The sequence below is a fragment of the Saccopteryx bilineata genome, chromosome X, assembly GCF_036850765.1.
Source record: "Saccopteryx bilineata isolate mSacBil1 chromosome X, mSacBil1_pri_phased_curated, whole genome shotgun sequence".
NCBI lineage: Eukaryota > Metazoa > Chordata > Mammalia > Chiroptera > Emballonuridae > Saccopteryx > Saccopteryx bilineata.
Window position 1 is genome coordinate 135,035,456 of NC_089502.1, and position 17,439 is coordinate 135,052,894.

At 45.1% G+C, this 17,439-nt stretch overlaps 1 protein-coding gene and 1 non-coding gene across 4 annotated transcripts in view; one reads left to right on the plus strand and one right to left on the minus strand.

Annotated features, from left to right (window-relative positions):
- The window catches only part of TXLNG (taxilin gamma), a 75,428-nt gene that overhangs the window by 2,979 nt on the left and 55,010 nt on the right, over positions 1–17,439 (minus strand). For all 3 annotated transcript variants that reach the window (XM_066250224.1, XM_066250226.1, XM_066250225.1), the window contains 4 exons: positions 14,946–15,065; positions 13,235–13,309; positions 3,866–3,958; positions 1,547–1,642 (listed from right to left, as the gene is read on the minus strand). In XM_066250224.1, the coding sequence (XP_066106321.1) occupies positions 1,547–1,642; positions 3,866–3,958; positions 13,235–13,309; positions 14,946–15,065 (384 nt within the window). The remainder of the gene's footprint in view (positions 1–1,546; positions 1,643–3,865; positions 3,959–13,234; positions 13,310–14,945; positions 15,066–17,439) is intronic.
- TRNAG-GCC (transfer RNA glycine (anticodon GCC)) lies at positions 7,951–8,026 on the plus strand. The gene has a single exon. It is a non-coding gene; the product is annotated as a tRNA-Gly (tRNA).

Below are 17,439 nucleotides of genomic sequence, written 5' to 3' on the forward strand. Positions count from 1 at the left end.
AGCTTCTTTCAACACCTAACATTCCAGCTAGCTTCCCTGGGTACACATCTAGGAATACATGGTATGTGTAACAATACTGTTCTAGGGTGACAAATTTTGTCATGTTTCTTAAAAAACCAAAACCCAATTTCCCAAACATTTTGTATTGATGAAATGTTAAGGGAATTCAAGATACTCATCACAGTGACTAGTAGATACAAATTAAGGGCCTGATTCAAAACAAAAGAATTTTTTTTTTTTTGTATTTTTCTGAAGTTGGAAACAGGGAGGCAGTCAGACAAACTCCCACATGCACCCCACCGGGATCCACCCGGCATGCCCACCAGGGGGCGATGCTCCGCCCATCTGGGGGCGTTGCTCTGTTGCAACCAGAGCCATTCTAGTGTCTGAGGCAGAGGCCATGGAGCCATCCTCAGCGCCTGGGGCCAACTTTGCTCCAATGGAGCCTTGGCTGCAGGAGGGGAAGAGAGAGACAGAGGAAGGAGAGGGAGAGGGGTGGAGAAGCAGATGGGCGCTTCTCCTGTGTGCTCTGGCCGGGAATTGAACCTGGGACTCCTGCACGCCAGGCTGACGCTCTACCACTGAGCCAACTGGCCAGGGCCAGAATTCATCTTGTTTTTGCATAGATTTCCCTTTTACCAATTTTCAGGTGACAAGATCAAAGGTGTGAAATCTAGTGTTTGTAAGTACCTTTCAGCTTTAGAATATTACCTTTTTGAAAAGACTTAAAGCAGAAAGAAAGGCGCCCGAGTTCCTCTGAACTCCCACTGGGGAAGCTGACCAGTGCTGCTAAGGGGGGAGCACCGGAAAGACAAGAAAGGCCGATTCGCCTGACCAGGTCGTGGCGCAGTGGATAGAGCATCAGACTGGGATGCGGAGGACCCAGGTTCGAGACCCCGAGGTCGCCAGCTTGAGCGCGGGCTCATCTGGTTTGAACAAAAGCTCACCAGGTTGGACCCAAGGTCGCTGGCTTGAGCAAGGGGTCACTCGGTCTGCTGAAGGCCCATGGTCAAGGCACATATGAGAAAGCAATCAATGAACAGCTAAGGTGTCGCAACAAAAAACTGATGATTGATGCTTCTCATCTCTCCGTTCCTGTCTGTCCCTATCTATCCCTCTCTCTGACTCTGTAAAAAAAAAAAAAAAAGGCCGATTCTCTGACACCACCCCACGTCTCATGAATCCAACTCAAGCCAGCATGACAGTCTGGGTCTGTTTTAACAAGCTGGAGTTGGATGCAATCTCAAATCTGAGAAACCACTACTCGAGACAAAAGAAATCTAGGTGGCTTTACAGCTTTCTCCAAGACAAGCCTGGACTAATTCCTGGGAATTAGGGAACCAAACGCCTCACTCGGGCCCCACACCTACAGCCGAACTCACCTGCCAGGACAGCCGGCAGTTCCACTCGGCACTACCCCCCCCTACCCGCCACAGTCCTCACTGGAGCACTAGTTGTCAAAACGCACGTGCCCTGCACTGCTGGCTGCCTGAACTTCCCAAGTGCCCATGACTGAGCACACCTTCGTCACGGGAAACCACCTCACCTCTTCAGCCATTTGCAGAAGTGCTTTGTTATTGTTTTCCCATTTGGTACGCCATATTATTGTTTCTTTTTCCAGTTTTTTAATTTTCTTTGTCATCTGTGAATCAATACAATTGAACATTTAAATTCAAAATTCTGTTATCTCCACAGTCCCACCACAAAAACATTTGAATGTTGCCCCCCACCCCCATCACTGCACCTGCCAGGCCCAGCTGCCAGCTGCGCCTGTCTGTTGGTAGCAGAGCTTAGCTCAGAAGCCATAAGAACCAAAGCGGGTTTCATATGATGAGAAAAACTAATCTCAATTTCTGAGACAGCAGCACATGGCGGAAGCTGTCAGATACCACACCGGACTCAAGTTACGCTGGAGTGCATCTTTCCTTCCAGCTGGGGGTAGGGGTAGCACAAGATGAGAAGCTCCTCCCCGAGCTGTACCGAAAAATGGCCATGTTCATGAGTGTTCTGTCTGAAGACAGTAATTCATCGGATCCTTGGAAGGAACAGCCCCTCCAAAGATTAAGAATTGGTGCTCTGCCACAACCTCTGAGACCACATCAGTTTCAGAACTGGAGACAGCATAACGTAGGGGAGACTCCAGTTACCAAGCACAAAACCTTCACTTTGGTCATCCTCACAACTTCAGATTTTTCTAATGATAACATGGATCCAAAAATAGGAATGTTTTTAAACATAGGCTACAAGACCCCAGTTTTCAGAAACTGAGACCTATCTGCTGGTCAGGGAGCCCATTATCACTGTTCAACATGCAGTGCTGACTGGGCCCCAGCTTGATCCCAGTGGGGCTGCCGAGCCAAGTGCTGGTCATGGGAAATGCGCAGCCAGGGCCACACTTGTGTGGGTCATCTCCCGTGAAACTACAAGGCCAGGGGAGACAAACGCTGTGGGAAGGGGGCATGGGAGACATGGGCTGAGTGCTAACCGACTGAGCTCTAGCCACTAGCGCAGAGGGGTGTGTTCCAGTTCAGATGCTGGGCCGGAAGGACCCTGCACTGGGGAGTCCCGATGTTCACCTCTTCCACCTCAGTAGCATGTGCTTGGGCCCAGCCTTGGCTTTCTCTGTGGAAAGAGTCCCCCTCAACTGGCGCCGCAGCTGAACGGACTGGCAGGCGGAACTAATCTGCCGCTCACTGAATTCTCCAGATTACTGGGTCTAAAAATATCTGAAGGTGGTAACTTGAGCACTTAACATGGCTAAGCACTATCTAAAATACTCCACTTTGTGAAGGGGAAGTATTTTTGTTACTTTCAACGACAACGGCACGGAAAGGTTAAATAACTTGTCCATGGTCACACATTATACGATGCAACAGGGACATTAACCCAAAGTACGCACTCCCAAGCACCACATTAAGATCTGGTCGCAGTCATGACGGCAACTACATGTTCACAAACTGCCAGGCATTGCTCTACTGCTCCCCGCCCCACCGCCATTTTTAAAAAACTCCCATTTTAAGAGGAACATGTCAAGTAAAGTATGGATTGATGGATATCTATGGATCTATTTTGGTTCTTAGCTTGATATCAAGGAGATCTCTCTTCTTAATGTTAAGTAGGAAAATGAAACAGAAGTCAAAGAATTGGTTTGGTTGAGGAAAAAAATTCAGTGAAAGTATAGTTAACAGAAAAACGAAAGCTAAAAAGGTAGAAACACCATTATATACATATCAACCAATCAAAATACACTGGTACCTTGAGATAGGAATTTAATTCATTCTGTAACCCAGCTTTTAAGTCAGTCAACTCGTATATCAAACTGCCAATTCTGGACCTGTGCGCCATCGAGCCAACTCGTGGCAGCTTCCCGAATCACGACTCGTATCTTGGAATTTCGCCCGGATCTTGAACAAAAATATAAACCGAGTCGCACCTCCTATCTTAAAAAAAAATTCGTATGTTGGTCTGTTCGTATCTCAAGGTACCACTATATGTAATTCCTATTCTGGGCTTGGATGTCTTTAAATAATTTAATCTCTAAGGAAACGGGGAGAGTGGGGGGATCACCTGAAATGAATAAAGCGACACACACACACACACACACACTAAAGTGAAACCACTTTATTTCTAACAAAACGTATTTAATAAAGGAATTCACTTTAATAAACAATTTTAAGAGCATAGAAATCACCAGCTTTGGGGGGTACACTGAGGGCAAAAATGACCAAACATGATGCCAACGAAAGATCATAAAAGATGAAATTAAGACAGCATTATAATATAAACTCATCCATGTAGTGACCATGCTTAAATTAGCTTATACAAATTTCCTTTTAAGTAATACTCTACTAAAATATGCAAATACCTTTTCCATTTCCTGCCGGAAGGTTGTGAACAGTTCGTTGCTTTTTGCCATGGTAGTCTGGAATTCTTCAAATTTATCCATATAAAGAGAAAGCTACAGAAAAAAGTACGAAATGTTCTGAGTTCCAGGTAAACAGTTTAAAATCCCAATGACTTTCAAAAAGAACACACTATGGCTGTTACTTGTTTATGTTACAGAAATAAGAACAAATGTCAAAATTAGATATGAATGAATAATTTTAAATGGGAGAAGAAAAAACATGCACACTCAGGCCCTGGTTGGTTGGCTCAGTGGTAGAGCATTGGCCCAGCGTGTGCAAGTCCCAGGTTCTATTCCCAGTTGGGGCACACAGGAGAAGCAATCATTTGCTTCTCCAACCCGCCCCCTTCCCCTCTCTTCCCTTCCCCTCCTACAGCCATGGCTGCAATGGTTCAAGCAAGTTGGCCCCAGGTACTGAGGACGGCTCCATGGCCTTGCCTCAGGTGCTAAAATATCTCTGTTGCCGAGCAATGGGGCAGTGGTACTAAATGGGCAGGGCCTAGCCCAATAGGGGCTTGGCAAGATCCCAGTCGGGGTGCGTCCAAGAATCTGTCTCACTGTCTCCCCACCTCTCAATTTAAAAAAGAAACAAAAACAAAAAAAACTATATCCAATCCTCAGACACCAGGCATAGATGGTTAAAGTTCTAATAACCCAATGAAATACATTCAAACTGTTGACTTAACCATCCTTTTAGATGTAGTGTTATAACGTAAAAATATTAACTAGCTTCATTTCACCAATTATAAAAACTGAAGAGTGTAGCTATAAATTTCAAGCAACTAATCCTTTATGAACTACCCGCCACATCTTTATATTTGAAAAACTGTCCTTGGAAAAAAGATCGTACTTTTAGAATACCACCTGTACAGAGGACCCAGGTTTGAAACCCTGAGGTCGCCAGCATAAGCGTGGGTGCATCTGGTTTGAGCACAGGCTCACCAGCTTGAACACAGGGTCACTGGTTTGAGCACTGGATCATAAACATGACCCCATGGTCGCTGGCTTGAGCAAGGGGTCACTGGCTTGGCTAGAGCCTTCCGCCACACTCCACCCCCAGTCAAGGCACATATGAGAAAGCAGTCAGTGAACAACTAAGGTGCTGCAACAAATAAAGGATGCTTTGTGCCTCTCTTCCTGTCTGTCCCTCTCTCAAACAAAAAAGGAAAAAAAAAAAAAAAAAAAAAGAATACCACCTGCACAGTTCTTAGCTTGAATCAAAGATATCTTTTTCTGGCCCTGGCCGGTTGGCTCAGTGGTAAGAGCGTCGGCCCGGTACGTGGACGTCCTGGGTTCAATTCCTGGCCAGGACACACAGGAGAAGTGCCCATCTGCTTCTCCACTCTTCCCCCTCTCCTTTATCTTTATCTCTCTCTTCCTCTCCCACAGCCAAGGTTCCATGGGAGCAAAGTTGGCCCAGGAACTGAGGACAGCTCCATGGCCTCCACCTCAGGTGCTAGAATAGCTCCAGTTGCAATGGAGCAACGCCCCCTAGTGGGCTTGCCAGGTGGATCCTGATCAGGCGCATACTTTTTCCTTAATGTAGGCAGGAAAATGAAAGAACTGGTTTGGTTGGGGGAGAAAGACTTCAGTGGGAATACAGTTAAGAGAAAAAAAGCTAAAAGGTGGGAATACTGATTTTTCTTTTAACTCCTATCCTGAAGGAACTTCTATTCTAGCTGGTAAAATCTAACCAACAAAGGCAAGCAGAATACAGAACATGTAGTCGCCTTCTTCTCCCAGTAGAACAGGAGTTCAAACAAGGGGACACACGGTAGGGTAAGAACAAAATTCAGGAGAAGTATCCTTTGGCTGAGGCCTGACCTAGACCTGAGGGGAGGTTGAATTATTTTAGACAGAAAGGAACGGTGCAGAACCCATCTAATGTAATTACATTATTTTAAGGATGAGAAAACAGGCCATGACGAATAAAGTTTTGCTCAAGATCACACAATACATAGAGTACTAGGAAAACAGAAGAATAAAAGACCATCAGAGGCCAAGAACAAACAAGTGTGATGCCTTTCCACTCTCACACATGCCCAGGATAGGGAGGGGGTAGGACATGACAGGACAGAACCAGCCCACCAGTTAGCAGGTGGGCTGGGCCATATGGGAAGCACTTATACTGTATGTGGGAAGGAGAAGCAGACTGAAAGCAATGTGGCCAGTGACAAGCCAGACGCGGTAAGTAGCACATAGGCACAGCATGCCTGCAGTGAGTGAGGGCTAGGGTGAGGATGAGAAGAAATGCACGGCACAGTGCAGAAGCATGCAGAGGACCCGGGAGCAGTCTGTACTGGGCACACATCTGCAGCGCCTGAGCCACCGGCCTAGCAGTGGGAGCAGTGGTGGTGCTCAGGCAAAATGACGGACTTCTAGCACTCGGGGGAGGCCAGAAGTTCTGGCAGTTTTAGCACGGTCTGTTTTTATTAACACATCCAGGTAGACTGTCCCATGGGAGACGTCAGTGCTGGTCCGTACTGGGTAGTCAGTCAGTGGGAACTACCATGACACCTGGACTTACCTGCCTAGATTACAAAACAGTGTGTGAAGACACATCACGACCATGAAACTGACATGATAAGAGCACAGAAAGGACAGCCGCATTTAGGGAGTGGGAAAAGTTAGAGGTGACAGCAAAAAACAAACACGATCAGATAATATGACCCAGGGTGACAGATCAAACAACAAAAGGTGCACTGATAACAGTACAACAGAATCAGAGCTGCCTGTGACCTTGGCAGATGGGCCCTCTGGTGTCTTGATCTGAAGAGTCAGCAGTGATGACACCTGCATTAAACTCCATCTTCTGAAGCCATGTACAAACTTTTGTACTTTTGCACACTGATTCTCTTCTTCACTTTTATGGACAACTAAAATTTATAAGGAGGCTAAGGGGTTCAAATTTCCAAAAAGCATTCCAGCAACTTATGGTGTCAAGTTCAAAAGACTTCTTGAATTTTCACTCCAAGTTATGTTACCTTTCTTATAGGAAATAAGCATCGCCACATTATCAAATGTGCTCCGCGACAAACGGCACTCCAAGGAGGTGCTCGTGAAAGACCCAGGCCAATCTCAACGCACCAGTGCATTTTAGAACTAGGTTAAATCACTTTTCAGCCTTTTGGCTAAGATCAAGTGTAGAACTAGGTTAGACTTTCCACATTACAGAAACTGATTATATAGTACATTTTAAAATGAGCAATACTTTTTTCTACAGAACGTAATCGGTTAAATGAAAAGGAGTGCGTTATAGGTACAAATGCCTAACGTCCCCTGCCCATCCATTTGGTACCCTTGCTCTCCACAAGGCGACCACAGAGAAAGTTTACATTAGAACAAACCTAAGGGGTTTCGATTGAAAGTGGGAAGGCAACAATGAAAGGCTCAGGCCCAGATGGCTTCCCAGGTGAATTCCCCCAAACATTTACATGAGAATGCCAATTCTCAAACCCTTCCAAAACACTGCACAGGGGGAGCACTCCCGGAATCACTCTACAAGGCCAGCATTGCCCTCCTACCAAAGGCAGGCAAGGAAACTACAAGAAAAAAGTACAGACCAATACCCTAATGGACACAGGTTCAAAAATCCCAACAAAATACTACCATACTGAATTTGTTTTTAAAGATTTTATTTATTGATTTCAGAGAGGACAGATAGAGAGAAAGTCAGTGGGTAGAGCAGGAAGCATCAACTCATAGCTGTTGAATGGGCAAGCCCAGGGTTTCGAACAGGCAACCCCAGTGTTCCAAGTCGGTGCTTTATCCACTGCGCCACCACAGGTCAGGCTACCAAACTGAATTCAATACCACATCAAATGGGATTTTTCCCTGGGATGCAAGAATGACTCAACATATGCAAATCAATAAATGTGATATGCGACATTAATAGAATGAAAGACAAAAACCATATGATTACCTCAATAGACACAGAAAAGGCATTTGACAAATAAAATATCCATTCATGATAAAAACGCTCAACTACTTGGCTACAGAATGATCATACTTCAACACAATGAAGGCCATACATGAAAGACCCACAGGCCCTGGCTGGTTGGCTCAGCGGTAGAGTGTCGGCCTGCCGTGCGGGGGACCCGGGTTCAATTCCCGGCCAGGGCACATAGGAGAAGCGCCCATTTGCTTCTCCACCCCCCTCTTCCTTCCTCTCTGTCTCTCTCTTCCCCTCCTGCAGCCAAGGCTCCATTGGAGCAAAGATGGCCTGGGCGCTGGGGATGGCTCCTTGGCCTCTGCCCCAGGCACTAGAATGGCTCCGTTTGCGGCAGAGCTATGCCCTGGAGGTGCAGAGCATCGCCCCCTGGTGGGCAGAGCATCGCCCCTGGTGGGCGTGCCGGGTGGATCCCGGTCGGGCGCATGCCGGAGTCTGTCTGACTGTCTCTCCCCGTTTCCAGCTTCAAAAAAATACAAAAAAAAAAAAAAAAAAAAAAAAGACCCACAGCTAACATCATACTTAACAGTAAAAGGTTGAAAACTTTCCCTTTATAAGATCAAGAACAAGACAAGATTACCCATTCTTACTACTTCTATTCAACAAAGTACAGGGGGTCCTCGAGTTATGACCGTCTTGACATATGATGTTTCCGAGTTTACAACGCTCACTCCCATAAAAACTTAAAAAAATTGAGACATGAGTGTTTCCGCTTACGCCATTAGCACCGTACTTATGGCCTACGTAGGCGAACTACTGTAGTTTGGATGCATATGGCGACAGAATACACGGTAACAGCATATGAGTGAGGGAGCTGGTGGCCCCCAGTATGCCACCTATGCCATTTTGGAATGTTAAAAGCACAAGTGTTCGCATTTGTCATTTTTTTCTGTCAGTACAGTACAGTGTACAGTACAGTGTACAGTACAGTATATTTATGTCCTTTTCCTTTTACTATGGTTTAGTTGTGTTTCTATGTTCTAGATTATGATTTTACAACTGTGTTAGGATAAGTAAGTGAGTTAAGCTAGGGTGTGTTTCGACTGACACCAAAATTTAGGTTACATCACTGATGCAGGAACGGAACTGTGTCATAACCCGAGGAGCCCCTGAACTGGAATTCCTAGCTAGAGCAATTAGGCAAGAAGAGACTAAAAGGCATCCAAATCAAAAAAGTAAAATTAACTGTTTGCTGATGCTATGATCTCATATACAGAACACCTGAAGACTCCACTAAAACAGAATAAATTCAGTCAAGTTTCAGTACACAAAATCAACATATAAAAATAGCTCTATCTACAGCAGGGGTCTCAAACTTGCGGCCCACCGAACAATTTTGTGCGGCCCACAGACTAATCCACGAAGTTCAAAATATTTTGGATAAAATTAAGTAAGCCTAGAGGCCTACTTGTATTTTTCATTTCTCTAGCATCCTAGCTAGATATTAGCTTAGTTAACAGCAGTTGTGATGCGAACTACAGTTTCTGGTCGTTTTGTGACACTGAGTAAACTGCATGGACGATTGTGCTTGTTGTACTGATTTTTTTTTGTTTTCAACTGCAGTGAGAAAAGTGTTGCGTAACAGTTGCCTTTTGTAGACCTAGTGCGGCCCGCCGAACGACTGTGATCTTGCTCTGCGGCCCACATGCTAAGTTGAGTTTGAGACCCCTGATCTACAGTGTGTCCGTAAAGTCATGGTGCACTTTTAACCGGTCACAGGAAAGACGATAGAAATGTGAAATCTGCATCAAATAAAAGGAAAACCCTCCCAGTTTCTGTAGGATGATGTGGCAGCATGTGCGCATGTACAGATGATGACGTAACTCCGTGTATACAATGGAGCAGCCCAGGGCCATGCCAGTCGAGATGTGAACGGTACAGAGGAAAGTTCAGTGTGTTCTGTGGCTTGCTCAATTCGAATCCATGACTTAAGTGCAACGTGAATATTGGCGCATTTATAACGAAGCGCCACCACATAGGAATAACATTACTCGGTGGGATAAGCAGCTGAAGGAAACCGGCAGTTGGGTGGAGAAACCCCGTTCTGGTAGGCCATCAGTCAGTGACGAGTCTGTAGAGGCTATACGGGATAGCTACCTAAGGAGCCCTAAAAAATCTGTGTGTGAGCCCACATCGAACTGCACTGAATTGGTATGAAACTGGGAGAGTTTTCCTTTTATCTGGTGCAGATTTCACATTTCTATCGTCTTTTGTTGCTTTCCTGTGACCGGTCAAAAGTGCACCATGACTTTATAGACACACTGTATATACATAACAACAAAATATTTGAAAAAGAAATAAAGAACACAATCTTATTTACAATAGTATCAAAAATGATAAAATACTTAGGAATAAATTTGACCAAAAAAAATGAAAATCTATATACACTGAAAATTATAAGACACTGATGAAATAAATCAAAGAAAATAAATGTTAATGAAAAAATACCTCATGTTCATGTATCAGAAGAGTTAATATCATTAAAAAGTACATACTACTTAAATCTACCTATACAGAGTCAATGCAGTCCCCTATCAAAATTCCAACGCTATTTTTCACAGAAATAGAAAAAACAATCTTGCCCTGGCTGGTTGGCTCAGTGGTAGAGCGTCGGCCTGGCGTGCAGAAGTCTCGGGTTCGATTCCCGGCCAGGGCATACAGGAGAAGTGCCCATCTGCTTCTCCACCCCTCCCCCTCTCCTTCCTCTCTGTCTCTCTCTTCCCCTCCTGCAGCCAAGGCTCCATTGGAGCAAAGATGGCCCGGGCGCTGGGGATGGCTCCTTGGCCTCTGCTCCAGGTGCTAGAGTGGCTCTGGTTGTGGCAGAGCGACGCCCCGGAGGGGCAGAGCATCGCCCCTGGTGGGCGTGCCAGGTGGATCCTGATCGGGCGCATGCGGGAGTCTGTCTGACTGTCTTTCCCCGTTTCTAGCTTCAGAAAAATACAAAAAAATAATAATAAAGACAAAAAAATAAAAAATAAATACAAAAAAAATACAAAAAAGAAAAAGAAAAAAGAAAAAACAATCTTAAGGTTTGTATGGAACCATAAAAGAGCCTGAACAGACAAAGAAATCTGGAGAAAGAACAAAGCTGGGGGCACTATGCTCCAATTTCAAACTATACTACAAAGGGAAAGCAATCAAAACAGTATGATACTAACATAAAAAGAGACATTGATTAATGGAACAGAATTGACAGCCAAGAGATAAACCTACACAAATACAGTTAACTAATATGTGACAAGGGGCCAAGAGTAGCAGTGGGAAAAGGACTATCTCTTGAATAAATTGTGCTGGGGAAAAACAGATATTCACAAGTGAAAGAATGAAACTGAGCAGAATCTTTTCTTATACGACTCACAAAAATTAGTTTGAAATGAATTAAGGACATAAACATAAGACCTGAAATTAGAAATCTCCTAGAAGAAAACAGGTAAAAATCTGTCTGACGGTGGTTTTGGTAATGATATTTTGGATATAATACCAAAAGCACAAACAACAAAAGCAAAACTCTCCAAGAGGAACGACACAGAAAAGCTTCTGCACAGGCTGCTTTAATCTCCTGTATGCCCACCAACTAAGACGGTGATTTCCCCAAGCGGAGACTAGAGAGCCACATGCTTGGGAACTGCAAAAGTGAAGATGAAGAGTAGGTTCCAAGATTCTAATGTAGTAGGAAATGTACATTAAGAAAATAGGTTTCTGCCTGACCGGTGATGGAGCAGTGCATAGAGTGTCAACCTGGCACGCTGAGGTCCCAGGGTGAAAACCCCGAGGTCGCCAGCTTGAGCGCAGGCTCATCCGGCTTGAGCATGGGACCACACACGAGTCCAACGGTCGCTGGTGGGAAGCCCAAGAACACTGGCTTGAGCAAAGAAGGGGTCACTGGTTCGGCTAGAGCCCCCGGTCAAGGCACATATGAGAAGCAATCAATGAACTAAGGTGATGCAACTACAAGTTGATGCTTCTCATCTCTCCCATTTCCTGTCTCTCTTGCTCGCTCACTAAAAAAAGTAAAAAAATTTTGCCTGACCTGTGGTGGCACAGTGGATAAAGTGTCAACCTGGAAACGTTGAGGTTGCCGGTTCAAAAAAAAAACCCCAGGCTTGCCTGGTCAAGGCACATATGGGAGTTGATGCTTTCTGCTCCTCCCCCTTCTCTCTCTCTCCCCTCTCTACAATGAATAAATAAAATCTTTATAAAAAAAAAAAAAAAAGTAAAAAATTTTTAAGTAATAAAAGTTCCTGCAAAGCAAAAGAAACAAAATGAAAAGGCATCATGTGCAATGGGAGAAAATATCTGCAAACCATCATAAGAGGTTAATATCCAATATATAAGGAACTTATACAACTCAACAGCAATAAAACCATCCAAATTTAAAATAGGCAGAGGACTGAAAAGACAGTTTTCCAAAGAAAACACAGAGATAGCTAAGAAGATACTCCCATAAAGACGTAAACTGTCACTAATCAAGCACAATGAGACACCACCTCACGCCTGTTAGAATGGCTGTTAGAAAGAGCGCGAGAACAAATGCTGGTGAGGGTGTGGAAAAAGGGAACCCTTGTGAACTGTTGCCGGGAATGCGCACTGGCACAACCATTATGGAAAACAGTACTGTGGTTCCTCAGAAAGAAAAAATTGAACAATACGCTATGAAAAAAAGCAAAAAAAGGAAAAGGGAAGTGAGGAAGGGAGAGAGAAGGAAAGGAAGGAAGGAAAGGAAGGAAAGGAAGGAAAGGAGGGAGGGAGGGAGGGAGGAAGGGAGGGAGGGAGGGAGGGAGGGAGGGAGGGGAAAAAGAAAAAGGAAGGAGAGAGAGAGAGACAGGGACAGCCCCCACTGGAAACACCACCCCCACAGCTGTAGCTGGGGTGGAACTGGATGGTCTCAATGGGAAGGTTTTATAATAGCTTATGTTCTTAGAGCACAAACTCTCAAGGATTTTACATTAAACTAGATGAATCTGCCACTTTGTAGATCAAAGAAGTCAAGTATCAGCAATTTCATGTGGTTCTACGTAATAGAAAAGAACTAAAATCTAAGGTTTATGAGTTTCTCTTCAGTTGGAAATTAGACAACACACATGGGAGCAGACTGGGAAAGGAAAGAAACACCCGGGACACTGCAGACGGCGTGACCCAGTCTGCCTGGAGTCAAAGGAGGAGTTCCTGGGACACAGCACTCTGCGTGAGGAAAGCCTGGCAAGTCCAGCAGATGAGGATGAGGTGGTTACCCTAAATGAAGACTAAAGCCCCAGAGGGTCACATGATCTACTCTGAGTCTGCCTGGGAACAATCAAGAGCATCTTAGGAGATTCCAGGTATGTACCAAACGAACCACAGACTTTTCTTACAAATTCTACCATCCCCTGCTGGCAAGTTACCTGCTGTTTCAGCTGTACTTCTTGCTGTTTCATTTGTTCGTATTTGTGCCTCGATTCTGTTGCTTCTTTTAACAACTAGAAAACAGAAACATTCTGGCAAAACACTAATCATAATTACAAATATGATTACATTGTCAAATGACCCAATAGACCTAAATCTCCCACTCATTATTTCATCAAGAACCCCAAGACTATAGGTGAAATATTGTTACACGAAGTGCCAGTTAACCTACATCTTCGATCTGTTCCACTTGTTAACACTTAGGAATGTAGGACTAATCTTTAGTTTACTGCTTACAGTAATAAGAGGTTTACAAAACTCAGGGTTAAACTGTGTTCTAGGGAAAAATAATTAGAAGTCTAGTATTAGAAGAAAACATGGCTACGAATTTTGACATGATCTGGGTGCTTCAGAAAGCCCCTCTACTCCAGAGGCAAGATGAGGCAGGGGAAAGGGATGGAGCGACGCAATGACATTGAAGACCTGGTTTCCGATCGCTTTTTAAAAAGCGGGGGAGAGGGAGGTGGGGACTTCAATTTATGTATTTGGACTTTCCAGGAAATTAGAAAGTCCATAGTAGGCAGCTGTGCTGAAATAAAATGTCAAGTCCAAATAAGCCTCAAAAATTCCTTTAACCAACCAGAAAACCTAATCATGTAACGTGTGCATGTGTGCACACATGAAATTTACACTCCACTACGGAAAATGACACCCATGTCTCCAGTTACACGTGGGAGAGCACTGTCAGTTCACACGGCAGGACGACGCTGTGTGAACAGTGCGTCTCTCTTTACCCTAGAGACACACACTCACTGCAACTGGTTCACCTCACACCAGGCCCGCCACGGGCCTAGGCCATGGAGCTGGGCAGAACAGTCCTCATTCTCATAACCATTTTTCAGTTCTATTATTTCTTTGGTTAAAGCACATATAGTTGAATTTCCGTGTGTTAGGTATACATACCCACCCAAGGAGATTCCACGGTATGCACAATTATAGACACTATAATGTGAGCATATACAGGCAGTCCCCAGATTAGGAATAAGTATTTATATGCATAGAAAGATAAAAATGAATACTATGTTAAGACAAACATCAGTGTAAGTTGCATTTAATAGGTAAATGTACCTGTTTCAACTTCCATACAGACTCAGCTGAAGAACAAACCTCCAGCACGGATCTCATTCCTAACCCCGGGACTGCCTGTGCTCTGAGAACAATGCTGAGTGATTAGGGCATAGAGAATTTTGTTACACTTTTTATCAGAAAATTATACAAGTAAGTAAACAGATAGTTTCCCTAGTTTCAAGGTACTTTTTTGAAGAAAAAACAAAGTAATAGTATTATATGAGACCCACGTTTGGTAAGCTTGGTATTACGTTGACAAATTTAATGTACTAAATGTACTGGTATTCTTGAACCTGGCGACCATTACCTAAAAGTGACATAAATATTCTAAACACAGGCAAGTCAAACGAGCGCAGGTCTTTCCAGTAACGTGGTCTAATCTCTCCAGTTCACCTTCTATACGAAAAGTTCACAGAAATAAAAAGCCAAATGCTTTCTAATACACACAAGCCCTTCTCAATCGGGAGCACAACACAATGAGCATGACCCAGGTGCTACAATACATGTAGAGGATGTTTACACGTTTCAAATGGCTCTGACTACAAGTAGGCAATTAATTTGTTTTGTAAGAACAGAACTTACAAACTCTCTCTCTCTCTGATGTTTCTCGTCAGCATCCTTTATCAGCTGTGTCGTCTGCTGAAGCTTGGCATCCACGAGCTGTTGTTGCAGTTCCTTGTGTTTGAACACTTTATCAATATGCTGCAAGGAAAGTCACATTCTCCCGTCACTTAATGAAAATGGAGCAAGCACAATGACAAGGAAACATAACACGAATTACAATGCCTCGCTTTTCTTTTTTGAGAGAGGCAGGAACATTGAGCTGCTCCTGTATGTGCCCAGACTGGGAATTGAACTGGCAACCTCCACACTATGGGACACACACCAACCAACTGAGCTATCCGGCCAGAGCTTAGTTTTCATGGCTTTTTAGAAAGACTCAGGGCGAGAGAGGGAAGGGGGATGGGAAGTGATGGTTGTCTCACCCGTTCCTGCATTTTTGGTCACTCCCATGTGTGCCTTGACTGGGGATTGAACCCGCAACCTTGTTGTTTCAGGAGACACTCTCTACCGACTGAGCTAACCAGCCAGGGCCCACATGCCCGGCTTCTTACCCTGCTTTCCCTGCTGCTGCCAGCAGAGCTAATAACAGTGTGTCGTCTGATCCTGCATCTCAGGAACAGGACTCTCTCCTACTGCCACGTACCCCTCCCCTCTGCAGGTGGCCCATCAAGCGCCTTGGCAGCCACACACCTGCACTTCCTATTTCTACTATACAATGACAATGAGGCTCAAACTGTATGAACAAAAACACAGATAAGAACTCAAACTGTTAACCCATACATCATACACGAAATTCCTGGATGTTCTTTCTCCCCCTTAAATTTTCCCAAATTTCTCAGTTGGAAGAAGCATGCTGTGATGTCAGAATAGCCCGAGACAGATCCCCCATTGCTGAATCCTAGTCCCCTAACCATGGGGGGCTGGCCGTGCCCACAATGCACAGCGGTAAAAGCCAATCCAATGGTTACTCTAGGTCAGCTGAGGGGGCCTGGTGCATTGTAGCCATTTGGGAAAAGGCTATTAATTCCAAATAAAACTGTTAAGTGGTTATTTATGTACAATAAAGTCATCAGAACATCCCTTCTCAGATGCAGAAAGACTAACTTCCTGACCAAAGAAAGAACACTTGATAATGTTCAAAGTAATAAGACACAATAATGTGATTTAAACATATAGTATTCTCTATGGCAGACTGTTACATTAAACAAGACTGAAAGAACAATTTTAAGAAAGTTGAGCCCTGGCCGGTTGGCTCAGCGGTAGAGCGTCGGCCTAGCGTGCGGAGGACCCGGGTTCGATTCCCGGCCAGGGCACATAGGAGAAGCGCCCATTTGCTTCTCCACCCCTCCGCCGCGCCTTCCTCTCTGTCTCTCTCTTCCCCTCCCGCAGCCAAAGCTCCATTGGAGCAAAGATGGCCCGGGCGCTGGGGATGGCTCTGTGGCCTCTGCCCCAGGCGCTAGAGTGGCTCTGGTCGCAACATGGCGACGCCCAGGATGGGCAGAGCATCGCCCCCTGGTGGGCAGAGCATCGCCCCTGGTGGGCGTGCCAGGTGGATCCCGGTCGGGCGCATGCGGGAGTCTGTCTGACTGTCTCTCCCTGTTTCCAGCTTCAGAAAAATGCAAAAAAAAAAAATTTAAAAAAAAAAAAAAAGAAAGTTGAGGGCCTTGCCTGACCCAGGTGGCGGCGCAAGGATAGAGTGCCGGACTGGGATGCGCAAGGACCCAGGTTTGAGACCCTGAGGTCACCAGCTTGAGCACAGGCTCATCTGGTTTAAGCAAAGGTCACCAGCTTGGACCCAAGATCGCCGGCTCGAGCAAGGGGTTACTCGGTCTGCTGAAGGCCCATGGTCAAGGCACATATGAGAAAGCAATCAAGCCCTCGCTGGTTGGCTCAGCAGTAGAGCGTCGGCCTAGCGTGTGGAGGACCCGGGTTCGATTCCCGGCCAGGGCACACAGGAGAAGCGCCCATTTGCTTCTCCACCCCTCCGCCGCGCTTTCCTCTCTGTCTCTCTCTTCCCCTCCCGCAGCCAAGGCTCCACTGGAGCAAAGATGGCCCGGGCGCTGGGGATGGCTCTGTGGCCTCTGCCCCAGGCGCTAGAGTGGCTCTGGTCGCAACATGGCGATGCCCAGGATGGGCAGAGCATCGCCCCCTGGTGGGCAGAGCATCGCCCCTGGTGGGCGTGCCGGGTGGATCCCGGTCGGGCGCATGCGGGAGTCTGTCTGACTGTCTCTCCCTGTTTCCAGCTTCAGAAAAATGAAAAAAAAAAAAAAAAAAAAAAAAAAAAAAAAAAGAAAGCAATCAATGAACAACTAAGGTGTCACAATGAAAAACTGATGATTGATGCTTCTCATCTCTCTCCATTCCCGTCTGTCCCTGTCTATCCCTCTCTCTGTAAAAAAAAAAAAAAAAAAAAGAAAAAGAAAGCTGAAGGCCTTATAATCTAATAGAAAATTTACTCTCTAGGACAGAAACTTTCTTCAAAACATACACTCTAACAATAGAGAGAGAATAT